We start from the raw sequence: 15,415 nt of genomic DNA on the forward strand, positions 1-15,415 counted from the left end.
TTAAAAGTGATGTCTTTTGTCAGGTAAAACTAACCCTAATGTTTGACTGCTAGGGTTAGGAAAGTATGTTACCTAGTTGCTGCTCTTACTTAAGAGGACTAAAGGCTGAGCAAGTGAATGCAATAACAGCACAAAAGTATGAGAGCTCCTCAGTATGGAATCCTGCCAAAATGATCTGTTCTGATAAATGGCCTGACAAAAGGGAACCATAAATAAAGTTACTCTTTTGACATCATAAAGTTGATGCATATCCTACCCAAGCTAGTTTTGTATAAAACAGCAAATAAATCTAAGAGATAAAAAGAAGCAGAGAGATGCTTTTATTTCAGCTAAGTCTGCCTATTTATTCAGAAACCATTTGAACATCAATTTTTGGCCTTTCTGAAACGATTTCTCTGAGTATGTGCAACTCGGATCCATTTCCAGCCTACACCATTATAAATACTGATTATTTCATATCCTGTACAGCATATTTTGCATAACCAAGTTCAATTTAAAACTACTGTTATTAAAATGAACCATCAACTTTGCAATTGCCTACAGGGCTTTTTGGTTTTTATAAATCTTCTCAATAGTATCAATTTGATAATGAAGAAAGAGGCTTGATGAGAACATTTGCAACATGGGGTGAAACAGCATCAAAACAAAGCATTGGAAGAGACTTTGAAAAGATTCAAAATCTTTCTTCAAACTTTTGACAAATGCTTTCAGTACATAAAGCAGAAATATTTTTACCTATAAGCAAACAGCAGCACATGTAGTATCTTTAAAAAGAAATGCTTAAGCATGAAGTCCAGGTGTCCTCTGGGAGGTCTATGGTCTAATCGTTCAATATTGTGCACAATTTGCTTTTAAAGTACTGAAACAGAATTTAAACCTAGGTTATTTAAGAGGGTATGAGCAGTGCTAGGCAAAATTTAAACACATTTTCCCTTCAAATGAAAGGGTTTAGCAACCTACCAAATCCCGGAATGCTTTTGAGACTGGATTTGAGACAGATTTTTTCAAGTCTGAGGTAGCTGTATCGCAGCAGGCAGTTCCACAGGAACATCCAGTCCATTCGTGTGCGATGGTTCATGATAATGACACTCCTTTCTCCAGGAACAAATCCATCACCAGTGACAACCACCTTGGCACCAAACACCATTTCCAGCAAGGCCTAGAAATAATGTCTCAATATTATGGCTGTACTCCCAAAAGACAAGCATCAGCCCATCAGTAATAAAAACTCATTTGAATTATTTTACTTATTCACTCACATAATCACTGGTAAACAAATTTCTGACTGCTTTCTAATAAAGCAGACAGCTTTCCCACAGTAACAGTCAGCTGTTTAATGGAAGAGGAAACAATAATTAAATAGGGCTTCTTAAAAAGCAATGTCCAACATTAAAATTACCTTTCCCTGGTTTTCCTGGAATACTATCACATAAGAATAAAAGTAAGTGAATCAGTTATAACTTGGTAGGTAATCTAAGGAGGGACTGGTTGCACAAATAATCTATTGCTCAATACTGTCAGGGCTGGGAAGGCATCAGAAGCTGCCTTGATTTCTGCTTGGATCCAAATGGTCAGCAGCTTTGTGCTAGACTTCCACCTGCAAAAATAGCTAGAACCTAATGGCACAAAGAGCAGCAGAGAGAGAGAAATCCCAAACAAGCTTGGACACAGTACATTAAAGCAGACCTAGGTCTGTACAGGTCTACACTGCTACCTAGAAACCTACTTCTACCCCACAACTGGCTGAATGTTAGTGCCTTGCAACCTTTTAAAGCCTAAAGGAAAAACAGTGGAAAGGTACAAAATCCCAAGAAACAGATGTAGACAATGGATACTACCTAGAGGTAAGTCTTGAAGCCCTAAGATCAGGGCCACTGGCAGGATACTGTCCAACCTACTTAGTTCAGGAAAAGAAACCATCAAAACATGGGTGGACATGTAGAGGAATAAACATTTGGCCTTAACATACAAAACTTCAAATTACATCCTTACTTTCTCCTCCCCATTCTTTCTCCAGAAAAAAAAATAAAGAAAAAAAAAGCAAAGTCTGGGGATTTAATCAGAGCTCTAGGAAGTAAAAAACAACTTTCTATTCTGTTCATATTTCTGTCACCTCTGTGCCACAGAACCTCAAAGAACACACATTTCTCAGTTTAAGTCACCTGTAAAACAGGAATAACATTCTCACAATTGCAAATGGCTTGAGCTCTCAGAATGGAAAGCATTTTATGTGCCAAATATTAATACTATTCATAGCTCACTACAGTTCTGGCAAAGGTATTGCTGTCAGGAGTAACTGCGGACCACTGCAAAAGCAGAACAGGTTGCAGAGCTCAAAATGGTAAACAGTTACCTTCTTTTCAGGAAAGAAAGAAGCAGGGATTTTTTGATAGTTTAATAAGAATCACATTATATATTTAACATCTACTTAACCATAATAATGAACAGATATGTTCTACATACCCTAGTGCTAGTATGAGCCAAACTAAATTGAAACAGTTAAGACCCATCTCACTGTCCCATCCTACAGACCCTGCTAGAAAGGCAATAATATGTGGCAGAGGAGTGAGGAAGGTGGAAGTGTCTTTCTTACACCACAGAGGTCAGGGTCAGAGTTTCCCTGATGGAGTTCAACTGGTCTAATATTAGTTTACTGTCTGGAGACACAAACCCAAGTACCTGCTTCTCCTAACTAACAATGGAATAAAGACAGAAAACTTAATGCAGACAAGGTCTGAGCCTCAAAATGGCTCTAAATCTTTTTTAGACCTCTTTCCTGAACCTAAATTCCCAAGATCCTTAAGAAACAATCTTTTTTCACAAAAGTATTCAAACTATTTTGGTTTAGGTCCAGTGTGGGCTAAAATCAAACTTCTGGACAACAAATGTTATCACAAACTAGTTGTAATGATCCAGAATTATAAAGCTCGGGCAGCTAACCAGATAGAAGACCAGTATCTGATTTGGGGAGCTGCAATTTTAGAAGAACTGGGACACAAACACTGAAAGGGTCAATTTGTGACACTATCAGTGCTCAGCTAAATTTCATCATCACAGGAACTAAAAATCCCTCTATTCCCTTTATGGGTTATTATATTTCTTCCCTCCTAATTTCATTGCATTTAGTAATGACAAAAAGGACAAAAGTTTTAGAACAGAAAACAGCTCACACCCCTTTTAAAGCACACAAGACAGAAACAAAGAAAGCAGAAATTATTTGATACGTAATAAAGATAAAACTTCCTTTATGCCACAAGATATGTATTTCTGCACACCAATATAGCATTGTACTTCATAAAACATTAAACAAATCTTTAAAGGTCTAGAGGAACAAAGTCCCTTTGTTTTCAGAGGACGGATGAAGAGACAGATCCCATTCATACTGCCTTTCCTCAGGAACAATTCAGGGAAGGGCTTTGTTATTGGTTTCTAATATATATTTCCAGAAACGTTGATGCATTATAAGTGAGGAAGACATCATTTCTAGGAGCAGTTCTTCTTCAGCTGAAATAATTTGCTCTAATTCAACTACAAGGACTAAATTCTAAGAGGGATTAAGAGAATAGTGAAGATCAGCAACAGTGTAAACAGTGAGTAATTTTCCTAATTAGATAGTTGAAGCACACTTGAAAGGAATAGTTTGTTAGACTATTCATTTAGGAAGTAAGTAATGTAAAAAAGTCATCCTGCTTCCTAGTGCTTCACCTACACTCCTCTGATCAGCATCTAACTGACATTGGATGGAGATGTCATGACAAGGCCTTTTCAAGAGTACTATTAAGACATGGTATTAGCTTACATTTAAATTAAAACTGTTAAAGAAAAGGGGGACAATCTCCACCACTGAGCTAAAACCTAAGTCTCCACAGTTTGTAAGTGTATTAAGGCCCATTTTAACAAAAGCATGGAAAGAAATAAATACTAAAAGTGTAAGTGAGCAAACTAAATTGTGGGATTACAAACAGTTGCCCAGAACTTGACCCATCAAACTGCAACTTACCACTGGGAGCGTGAACCAAGTGGCCACAATGGAATCGGTGATCCAGCGATACCAGGCTGGTGAGATAAACATCAAAGGTAGAAAAGGACCCAGCATGAATATACTTCCAAAAAAACTTCCCAAGAACAGTGTAAGTACAAAGTATATCCCTCTCCATGACACCATGGCTCTGAAAAAAGAAAGTTGGCACTGTGTTAGATAAACTGAAAGTAAATACATAACTCTTCAAGTCCATAAGTCTAGTTTGAGGCAATATTCCTCCTTTTTTTCCCATGGCTAACAACACATGATGACAGTAAACGCAATCAAGATGCTCTACTTCACAAGCGGCAGTAAGTGAGTGACTTCATAAACACAGTGATTTGTAAGGGGCAACAGGGTATCAAAGGGATCATAAAAGTATCAGCTACATCATAATTTCCTCCACTTACAATGTAGTTCCACTCTAAACTCTTGAGCAAGCTTTTTTAGTTTTCCAGAGGTATTAATGAGGTATAGAAGAGAATCACAGAATCATAGAATAGTTTGGGATGGAAGGGACCTTCAAAGCTCATCCAGTCCAACCCCCTGCAATGAGCAGGGACATTTTAAATCAGATCCCATTGCCCAGAACCACATCCAGCCTGGCCTTGAACACCTCCAGGGATGGTGCATCCATCACCTCTCTGCACGTGTGCCGGGATTTTACCACCCTCATTGTAAAACATTTCTCCCTCACATCCAGCCTGAATCTACCCTCCTTAGTTTAAAACCATCACCCCTCATCCTATCACAACAGGCCCTGCTAAAACCACCTAGGAACACTTGTTATATGGAATTTTTCAGCCATTGTCTTTGTAACTGGCAACGCATCAACAGTAGCATTTTCTCAAGACAGGGAACCTTGCTTTTTCTCTGTATCCATTCTGTTTCTTCTTACTAAACACAGTGTTGCAGAAACTCATCTTCCCCACCTAACAAGGGTCTACGTGTGACCTCCTTCAGAAACCACTCAAAGCTTGTGAGACTGCTCAACCATTTCAAACACCAGCTCCTTTTCATCTCTGCAGGGCAGGCAAGCAGCGGCTGAAACCTCCCGACCCACCCTGGCTTAGAGAATTTGAGACCTTTTGAAGTCTGTTGTACTTCAACTGCCCTTATCAGTTATTTTCCATCTTATGCCACCAAAAAGCCAATATCCTCTGGTTTTTAAGACAGTAGTCTAGACTGGGAATATTTCAGTGCTACCAGCCAGACTCCCTCATAAATTGAAATGTACAGTGCACAGAGCTTCTTAATGCATTATGGTGGAACACTCAGCAATCCTCCAAGCATTTGCAATAGCTACAAGCTTTCACAATTTAGCAACTGCTACCAGCTATGACAAAGCAAATGTGGAAATATCAATTCTCTAGATTAGGGCCTAAAAATAGTCTGGTTTCATCTATTTAGGACTCAACCAATTGTTTAGAAGACCAAAGGTTAAGTAGAAGTCACTTTTCAGTCACTTCACTGAATGCCTTTTTGACAGGCTATTTTAGAAACTGTAAGAGCTCAGATGGACAGGACTTCAAGACAAGCAAAACAGGAAGCTGGTGTTTTTCATTCTAAAATGAGCAATGGAAAAGTAATCCATTAAGCCTTGTGTAATGTAACATACATGCTTTATCTCAAGCATGTTTTGTGCAATGTCCACAGCAATAATGTTTGCACAGCAAAGCATTCAGAAGTTGAGAAATGGCAACACTAATGTTGCTAGCACACCAATTTTATTCTGCTATTTCGTGTTGACAAGAAAGTGGCTCTATTTTAGGATACTTCTGGGTTTAAACAATTTTCTAAGCTGTACATATTTGGAGGAAGGCCAAAAGAAGAGGCCGTGCAAATCTGTTAATGTAAGAAGGACACAGCTAGTTGTATTTAGCCCAACTCCTGCAGCATAGCAACAAATAAAGTAGCACTAAACAGAAATGTTTGCTGATATCTATATCAGAAATACTTTACCACAATGAAATCTGAATTCAAACAAATACACATTATTCACATCCTGGAGCACAGAGCACTCTCTTTCCTGCCAAAAAGCAGGAACTAAATAACCAGCTGTCTACATACGCACACACTAATCAATTTTGACATATCAAGGGATCCTTGAAGAGCACTGCACTGAAGGAACAATGATCCAACTGCCTTCTTGTGTTTGTTACTGCAAACCTGTGTGTGGAAAGTCCAAAATAAAAGTAGCAGAGGACAAAAGAAAACAAAACAGAGGACAGGAACTATAGAAAAGGCAAAGAAAAGCATTAGTTGCAGCAGCCCTAGAAGAAAAGGCCTTCCCTCTGACAAATCAAGATCTGAGACCTACTGCAAAAGGCAGTAGGGAGGATTAAAATTCAATGTGCTTGATCTAATCAACCTTTTTTTGAGGAAGTCACACAACAAACCATCTGGGAACACCTAGGGACAGCTTTCAGACATGTAAAACCCCCCAGCAGCACAGAACATTACTTTGTTTAGCTTCAACAGGCAACTCTGGTCCTCTGCGAGGCTGCTCAGAGCCACTGCTCATTGGGTCAGACACAGCGACATTTGTCAGACAGACACCCTGGTTCCAAGCAGGTGCTGGACAATGCAGAGGTGCATGTTCCAGCTCCAAATACTTGGCTACTGGACAGAGGTAACCGCAGAGTTAATGAGGGAAGACATCACTCTTTCATACTCCTGGACTCCTAGGAAAGCAATGTAGGTCACTTAGTCACAGGCTGGGCTCTTCACAGTTTATACTGGTCCCTCCCTCAAGTCATAGCACAGAGCCAAATATTCAAGGAAAAAAACCCATCTTTTCTCTCTTTTATGTGAAAGATTATTGCAAACTCTTTTTAAGATTAAGGCATCTGAGCTATGAAAAAAAAAAAACCCTGAGAAGGTCTGAGGTTTCTCTTCTTCAAACAGCACCCCAGCACTATTTTCTTTAACATTACAGTATATGCATATATAAATTATACTGCATTCTACTGGGTTAAATTTCTAGAAACAAAAGATACCATGTGTGTTAAATCAATGTAATTCATCTTTCTTGCAGCCACATTTAAAAGTGTGCCACATGCATTTTGCTTCTTGCTTATATATAACGAATATAATATAGCTTTACACATATATGTGTGCATTTACCCAAAATAATGGATAGACTTTGTCTCTGAATCACCTCCACCACAATAAAGCACAGAACATGCAAACAGGTACAAGAACAGAAAAACAACTCCCCCTTCATGAACGTGAGCAAAACTGCAAAATGAGAAACCTATGATAAAATGAAGAACTTACAGCAGAAAGCCACCATCCAATCCACCTGACCTTCTGGAAACAGTGCTCAGCAAGCTCATTTCAGCAAGAAGGTGAAACTGTTAACACACTCAACACACGTGTTTTCAGCTGTGGGTTCACGTGGTGGTGTTACAGCCCAGGCAATAGGTTACATGATTTAAAATGCATGTCACCTATACATGTCAGTTTAGAAACATTTATATACACACTCTCATTTTAGTCAACAGTCAAGGATGGGTATTCACCACATGATGCTCAGTGTTGGCCACTGCCAGCACATGCCCTGGGCTAGTCAGCGAAAGTCACAGAAGCCTAGGATGTTTTGGGTTGCAAGGGACTTTAAAGCTCATGCAGTTCCAATCCCCTGCCACGGACAGAGACACCTTCCACTATAGCAGGTTGCTCCAAGTCCCATCCAACAAGCTGGTTTGGGCCAGCAAAGAGCAGAAGGCTTCAAGTAGCCACACACCCTGCTGAGAAGGAACGCTGTAATGCCGAGGATTTCACAACTGGCATGCAGGCTCAGCACTGGAGTCCTTCCAGCCCAGGCCAGGCTCTGCACACTGGTGTCAACTTGTGTTGGCACTAGAAGGGCTGTTTACTGTATGCAGTTTACCATTGTGCCAGCCACCTGAGGAATTCCCAGACACCTACTACCAAAGATAACAGGGAATGGACTCTATCAGCATCCTTTTGCATCTATCAGCCCCTTAAAACACCTAGCTTAGAATCAAAATAACTTTACAGCTATGTCACCCATCCCAAATATAACATGCATTCAGCAAGAAAAGTAACAGCTACAAATCGATGCAAAATACAGCAGCTTCAAAACATGATTTTAAAAACAACCAAATAATCTCAAAGGGAAGGGAGTACTTAATAAGGACTTGTAAAATGATCTAAAACAAATGTGAAAAATCTCAAACCAAAGAAACTGGGAGATGATTCATGTCGGAGATGAGACACCCGAGAAATTAACTAAAGGATTCAACAGGAAGTCTGACTAAAAGAGCCCAAGCATTTTCAAAGTGCAGAAGTATTCCTTTCCTGCTGCTGACAGCTATCTCTTCCTAATGCAGTAATCACTCTCAGCACTGGATTTTGTATGCAATACAGTCTTTATGCATCTTAAAGTTACTTTCCATTTGCTGTGTGGGTCAGAGACAGTGAAATTCTTTTAAGATTCAGACTGAAAGCTGTGATCTGTGAGAAAGACAGCACCCTCATACCAGGCTTGTCATTCTGCATCTATTTAGTGGCAGAACTCCAAGTTATTGGGGTACTGTACTTCACATGTCCTCGTTGCCATAGCAGAAGGAAAACATGCTCTGTTTCCAGGTAACCAGAAACAGTAATTCTTAAAATACAATTTTTGTTTCACATTTCAGTTCATTTTAAAGATTCTTGGCCACAACAGGACAAACTGCTTTCCAAAATGGCTGCATTACTGTAAACTTAACCTTTATTAGAATATTTACTTGAAATTATCTCGGTGTTCTAATGCAAACACTTTGTTTGCATAGTAACATAAAGCAGAGGCACCACCATGTGATCAGATTTGGGTTTGTTTTGCTTATCTTATACATGCTTTTATTCAAGGTACGGCTGGAATGACAGACAAACCACAGCTTGTTATGACGATGACGATTTGAAAACTTTTAAACAGCCCATTCTCTCCAACAAAACTAGGTTTTCTTCAAAACCATTTCTATGGCTTATAAACAGGCAAAGGATGCAAAATCACAGAACAGTTAAGGTTGGAAAGAACCTTAAGATCAGCAAGTTCCAACCCCCTTGCCATGGCAGGGACACCTCACACTAAACCATGTCACCCAAGCCTCTATCCAACCTGGTCTTGAACATTACCAGGAATGGAGCATTCACAGCTTCCTTGGGCAACCCATTCCAGTGCCTCATCACCCTAAAATAGGTTTACTTGGTAAGAAACAAAACAAGTTCTAAAATTAAAGGTGTAGAAGTTTCACAGTAGTCAAGACTCACCACACGCTTCACGTTCCCGCAACAGTTCCTGGCTAATTCAAAGTTCTTGTACAAACAGGTTAATTCACCTTCCAGGTTCAACATAAAACAAGATTTAATGCCCAGCATGGAATTAAGCAATAGTACCTGGACAAACAGAGCCAGCTGCTTGATAACTGGAGAGATTTTTAAGCACTGATTCGCAGTCAGCAGATCAGGTTTTATTACACTACTGAAAAAATAAAGAAAGGCGCTTTAGTGCCAATAAAACAACATTGTATTGTTACAGGTCAGTATGTTTCCATTCAATCAGCACAGGCCATAAAATTGTTCATTAGTCTTCAAGAACTGAATTGGGAATACTAGGCACTGGGTTTAATTCTTCTTTCAGTCAATTACCATTGGAAGAGGTGAATGTTACCTTCAATTAAAATCAAGCAGAAACTCACACAGACAGCCAATGATGCCTCTTCTCTAACAGCTCTGCAAAGAAAGACAGCTGTCAGCTGCAAACTGACTTCATTTAGCTCTGCACTTCTCGAAGTATGGCAAATGAAAGAGGCAAGCTGGAAATTCCAGCTCCTCTGTTCAATTTTGCATTCTGAAACATAATTTCCAAGTCAGAAGATACAATTTCCACAACAACTTTTACAAACTTTCATCAGGGTGACCATTAAACAAGCCATCGAATGAATGACCCCAACTTTTACTTGCTCACTGTTTACTAAGGTTACTAAAGAGAATCACTAAGATAGGAGCACAGGCAGCTGGACAAAATCCTTCCCAGCTTCCCAGGGAAACAACACAGGGGTCTCAGCAACCACCAAGCCAGCAGCCAAGTGACAATACATTAGCCAGGCAAAGTCCCCAGCAGAATGTTTCAAGCCCAACAAAGCACTGGGCTTTTCTGTTTGAGCATTTTATGGGTTTTTTTTCATCACATTTCAAAGGAAATTTTTACCAATTCTTGCACTCAGAACAAAACACCAGGTTTGATGTAGCACTGCACTGTAAAAAGAAAAATGCTTACAGCAGGCTTTTGTAGACCAAATCCATGGTGTTGCCAGATCTACAATTTAACCCACCTCTTTGACCACATAACTTCTCACTTGTGCCTCAATTAAAAAACTGCACAAATAGCAGAGGTTATATGGGAAACAATGACAGCAAGAAGCTGAATTATTAATTGCACATACAGCCACTCTAATCAGTGGCCCGCATGATACAGGCAAGAAGCTCCATCAGCCTCCACAGGCTATGAAGTATATTTTATTTCTGATCCTTCTCTTGGGCACTTCAGTATTTTAGGAACACACAAATGTGGCACGGATCACTATCACAGAAAAAACACGAAGAAACATGCACTTGACCATTAAAACTACTTCCCTCTTATTCAGTTCTTGCATTTAAAAACCTGTAAGAGATTTAACGTGTATCGTAAAACAATATAGGATAGGGCAATAAAAGATAATTACCATTACAAACCACATCCCTCACCCTCTGTAACAGTCTAGCAGGTATTAGCTTACACATGCACAAAATAAAAAGTACCATACTTAATGTGTAATTTCCGTAAATATTACCAGTAATATGATTATTGCTGCATCTCACAATTTATTAACTCTTTTATTTGCCATGACTTAATCTGACTATTATAATTCAATAAAAAATTTAATAGAATATTTAATTTGTTCTTCCAAGTAACTGTGTCTTTCCAAATGCAAAAAGACCTGGCTAAGATACATTGTGGTACAGCCCTCTGATAGTGTGGGCAGACAGTTCACTCAGGGTACAGACATCAAATCTAGCCGATGCTCTTTCAACTCTTGTTTACCTGTGCTCTTTCTACTGCTGCTGCAGACTACCATTAGATCAAAGAGAGCATGAGCTAAGGTATTTAAAATCATTTGTAAGAGGGTATCAAGCAACAGCTACAGTTGCTTCCTGAGAAAAAGGAATGATTTATGGAAAAGTAGATCACTTTTATCCTTTACTATATTCAGGAAATACAGATTAATTGACAAGTTTGAGCTGCTGCAGGAAGAACACAAGAGCTTTTCCTGCCAAAAGCTAACTCATTTTTTATTATGTATATTACACAGACACAAATAATTGTGAATTACTTCTTCATGGCTTTCCACGCGTATAGTTGTACTCTGTACTACCCTGCAAGTTACTGTGGCCTCACAAGCCTATATTAAACAGTAACCAATATAAAAAGTCATCAAACATAGGTTTGGCAGGTATTGTATTCCTCCCATCTCCCTCAACCCCTGTCTTTAAATAAAACCAAACAATCCCATAACCTTGCACAAACATGGAGCCGTGGTCAATTCTGGAGTTTTATTAGGTATGTCACATAAAAGCTGCAGGTCAGCTCTAGACCCAGTCTAACCTACCATAAAAAGCTACTTGTGGTCAACAGCTGGCAAATCTAAGTCCTCTGGTTTTAAAAGTCTACAACAGATCAAATATCTGACTAACTTTGACAAAGGGCAAGTCCAAGTGAAAAAATATGAAAACCAGATAAAATGTTCCACTTTGTAATTAGAAAGGTTAAGAGCAACCCAATAAAACAGTTTCTTCCCCCTGCATAAGAGCACCCCAACACTTTAGTTCACAGCTATTCTTGGCAGGGAAGGGTGGCATTTATAATGTCAGAAGTACCTACTTCCCACAAAAATCCTCAGCTGAGGACCAGAAATCAAGGTCTCTGTGCTGAAGAACAGTTACTCAAAGACAAAACTTGTAGAGTGTTTAGCGGAGTATCTGAAAATCTCTGCTGCTGGCATTGAACCAAAATCACTGCCTGAGAACAGTGAAAGCTCTTCAAGTTATTGATACACACTGCAAACAGATCCTGTATGCACAATTTTAAAAGATGTTGAATTTCCAAGGTTCTAAAAGTTTTGCCATGTTCACTATGTCCAAGATAAAGTCTTTTCTCAACCTACTTACAGTACCTCACATTTCCCTTATGTGTAAGGATACATCCATGGAGCTTCTAATGGCTTTTCTACCCCCATCACAATGGAATTGTCTCATCAGGTTAACAACTCAAAAGAAACACAGGAGATGTGCATGAACAAAATTCAAACAGCCTATTGAACAAACTACAAAACCCACCAACCATCGCTAGCATAGTAATCATGACAGAACACTTGTGCTAACTCATATTATCCCAAAGAGTCCAAATATGAAAATAAAAACGGGGGATGTAAAAGCAGATTTTTAGAGGCCTTAAGCAAGGTACCTAACTTGTAAAGTTTCAGTGAAAGCTTTGTATTTGTGAGCATCCTCTACAAAATAACTCTTTGTCTCAGAAAAAAATTTATTAACCCCACACAATTCCTCCTTCTCTAGTTATAATGTATGCTGCAAATGAATGTGAATCTCAATGGGCAATATTACGGCATGGTTGGTTGTGTATTGTTTTTCTTTTTAACCAAAGCTGTTTTCTTTTCTTTTCAAGCCTCTTTATCATATGAAAGCCATCACCTGTAAAACAACAGAATCGCTAAACTACTTTATTCCTTTTTTTAGTAGCACTTTACATGCTGTGAAACTTCAGCAGGCCCCATGCTAAAAACCCTAACAGCAAACTCACTGAAGCCAGTGAGTCTCCACCTAGAATCAGCTGCAAGATCAGCTTATAGATTTTACCTACTCTGAAAAGGGCTGAAAAGAAAAACTAGAGAGACTTATCTTTATTTCCCTGCCATGCACATTATTCTGGCTAAACAGTACTTGTGTGAGAGATGGTGAACAGTGCCTACAGACAAATTTATGTCACTTTGGGATTTTTTTAATAATGATAAAGATAAATTGCTATTATCAATTGCAGAAGCTCTGCAAAGCCTTTGTGTCTGCGCAACTGCCTCAGGCTTTTTCAATATTTTTCCAAGACAAATATGAAAGGGGAAAAAAAAAACCTCACGTTTGCAAATAACATTTAAAATGTTCTACCCACTTAATTGGAAAATTCCATTCTTCAGAGGACTTGAAATTTTGCAGGGCTGCCTTTGTCTCAGGAATACACGGCACTTTGAAGCGTACTTACACATCAGCAAATATCACATGGTTAGAATACCTTTAAAAGCCACATAAATTGTAGTTTTCTAATGAGTTACGTGTACAGGCTGGTTGCGTTCCAAGGTAAGTATAGTAGCAAGAACAGGTGTGTTACCTGGAAGGCTTTGAAGCAAAGGAGGGAAAATGCAACAGTCCTGCAGAGGATTTACAAACGTTTCACCCCAACAAGAAGCATCAGAAACAGTTTACTGGCATTTGTTCCATTTCTGGACATGAAATCCTGCTCTCAATCTGCTATGTTCTGGTGGAGATGGAACACCTAAACTGATATAGCCAAACCCCACACATTGCCAAACTACTGTCCCACTACTAACTAGTAATATTTCTGCTTCAAGACCTTACAGTAGGAGATGAAGTTCTGCTGTGCGTTTCAGAGCCTTCTAGAGAACAGTCTTCAAATCTCAATTGCATAGCTCTCCAGCAGCATCAGTCAACAGCATATCTGGATATTTATAAGATTACATTACAAACCAGTGGTAAGAACTGTATCTTTAACCCCGTCTTCAGCTCCACAATACATTCTTTCCACCAGCTATAAAGAGAAGTGTATCTTCTGACAGAACTCCAAAGGGGTGTCCTGGGGCTTCAAGTCAATACAGGTCTTCAAAGCCATTTCTAACAGAGCACTGCATTTCACCGTGTAAAAACCTCCTTCACACATTGCGTGGTGCTGTGCACGGAAGCAAGCTTTGCTGGGAAGACACACAGCTGAGTTAGATGATCTGTACTCGAGCTAATAAAGCTCCATCTCTCAGCAGGGATTCTCGGCCCATGCACAGCAGCAAGCTGATGCAGATATGTTGCTTCTGGTTCCAGGGCTACTGAATCCAATTCTATTAAACAAACAACATTTTTCCTTAAACTTCAGTGTTCTCAAAGCCAGAAAATGTTTTACCAATATAGCTTAATAAAGCAACTCATGTTTCTTGTTAAAGTTGTATGGCTTTGGTCCCTCAAACACATAGGAAGACATGAACAAACGCTTCTTACTTGCAGAGTGTTTTGCATTTAGGTGCAAAGGACTCAGTGCTACTGAAAAATGAATTAACAAAATGTTTTGCATGAACATTTAGCAGGTCACTTTAGCCTATAACAAATTACCAGTGTAAGAAGCTAAATAAAGTAATTCAATGCTGAAGCAACTGGGGAAGTTATCTGCCAGGGCTTATGCAATACTTTACTAAGCTGCCAGAAGACAAATGGAAAAAAGCAACATCTAAAACTAAGATCTGGGTTGTTTAGCTTTGTATTAAGTAAAACAGTAGCACATTTAAAACAGAACCTCAGCTTCTAATAATGTTTGCCAGAACTTAAAGGAGCTTATAAGAAAAGAATTAGAAGTGGTTTAACAGGTATTGGATTTCCCATCACAGAGGCCAAGTCAATATTACAATATGAATGAGTTTTAAGTCAGCTGCAAATACATTTGTCAGTGGCCGATTCATTAGATAAACATGTTGTGGCAGACACACGAATGCTAGGCAATCCAAGAATAAAATATCCATGAAATAATTACAGGACAACAAGTGACCTAGTCAGGGAAATAAGCCATTATGGCTATTCAGGGACTACTAGATTTTACACCTGACCAATGATCTAGTTTAACAACAGTTGTCAAGCAAAGAAAAGGGGGAGGAAAGAAGGAAAACCTCACAAGAGCTATAGATGAGCACATCTGGGGCAGCTGACCACTTCCAGTATCCAACTCAGTAGAGCTAATGTTGCTACAAAAGTGCCTTAAATGCTGCAAAGTGGTAGGAGAAAGGAACAAAAAGACAGAACAACTTTTAAAAGACTCTGATTGTTGAAGTAAAAATGGTCTGGATAGCTAAGGAAACAACACTGCTCATACCTCAGGGTGAGAAGCCAGAAGAATACCCTGACCTACACCAACGCTATCATGTGGAAGATAAAGCAGAAGCTGGCAAAGTAGATATAGTCTAGAGAAGGCTATTTATTGGTTTCCCTTCTTCCCTTTAAAAGTAGTAATAATAAAACAAGGAATCTAAGAGGAAATGCAGCGACTCAATCTTTGCACCAGAT

The 15,415-nt window shown here is 39.1% G+C and overlaps 1 protein-coding gene across 3 annotated transcripts in view; it reads right to left on the reverse strand.

Moving 5' to 3' along the window:
- LCLAT1 (lysocardiolipin acyltransferase 1) overlaps positions 1 to 15,415 on the reverse strand; it is a 117,970-nt gene that overhangs the window by 72,529 nt on the left and 30,026 nt on the right. For 2 of the 3 annotated variants that reach the window (XM_031051596.2, XM_005151856.3), the window contains exons 3-4: positions 4,001 to 4,169; positions 961 to 1,159 (exon numbers count right to left, since the gene is read on the reverse strand). In XM_031051596.2, the coding sequence (XP_030907456.2) occupies positions 961 to 1,159; positions 4,001 to 4,165 (364 nt within the window). In that variant the 5' untranslated portion in view covers positions 4,166 to 4,169. Of the gene's footprint in view, positions 1 to 735; positions 860 to 960; positions 1,160 to 4,000; positions 4,170 to 15,415 lie in introns of those variants that run through there. The other variant, XM_031051597.2, reaches the window with a different exon arrangement.

The sequence above is a fragment of the Melopsittacus undulatus genome, chromosome 3, assembly GCF_012275295.1.
Source record: "Melopsittacus undulatus isolate bMelUnd1 chromosome 3, bMelUnd1.mat.Z, whole genome shotgun sequence".
NCBI lineage: Eukaryota > Metazoa > Chordata > Aves > Psittaciformes > Psittaculidae > Melopsittacus > Melopsittacus undulatus.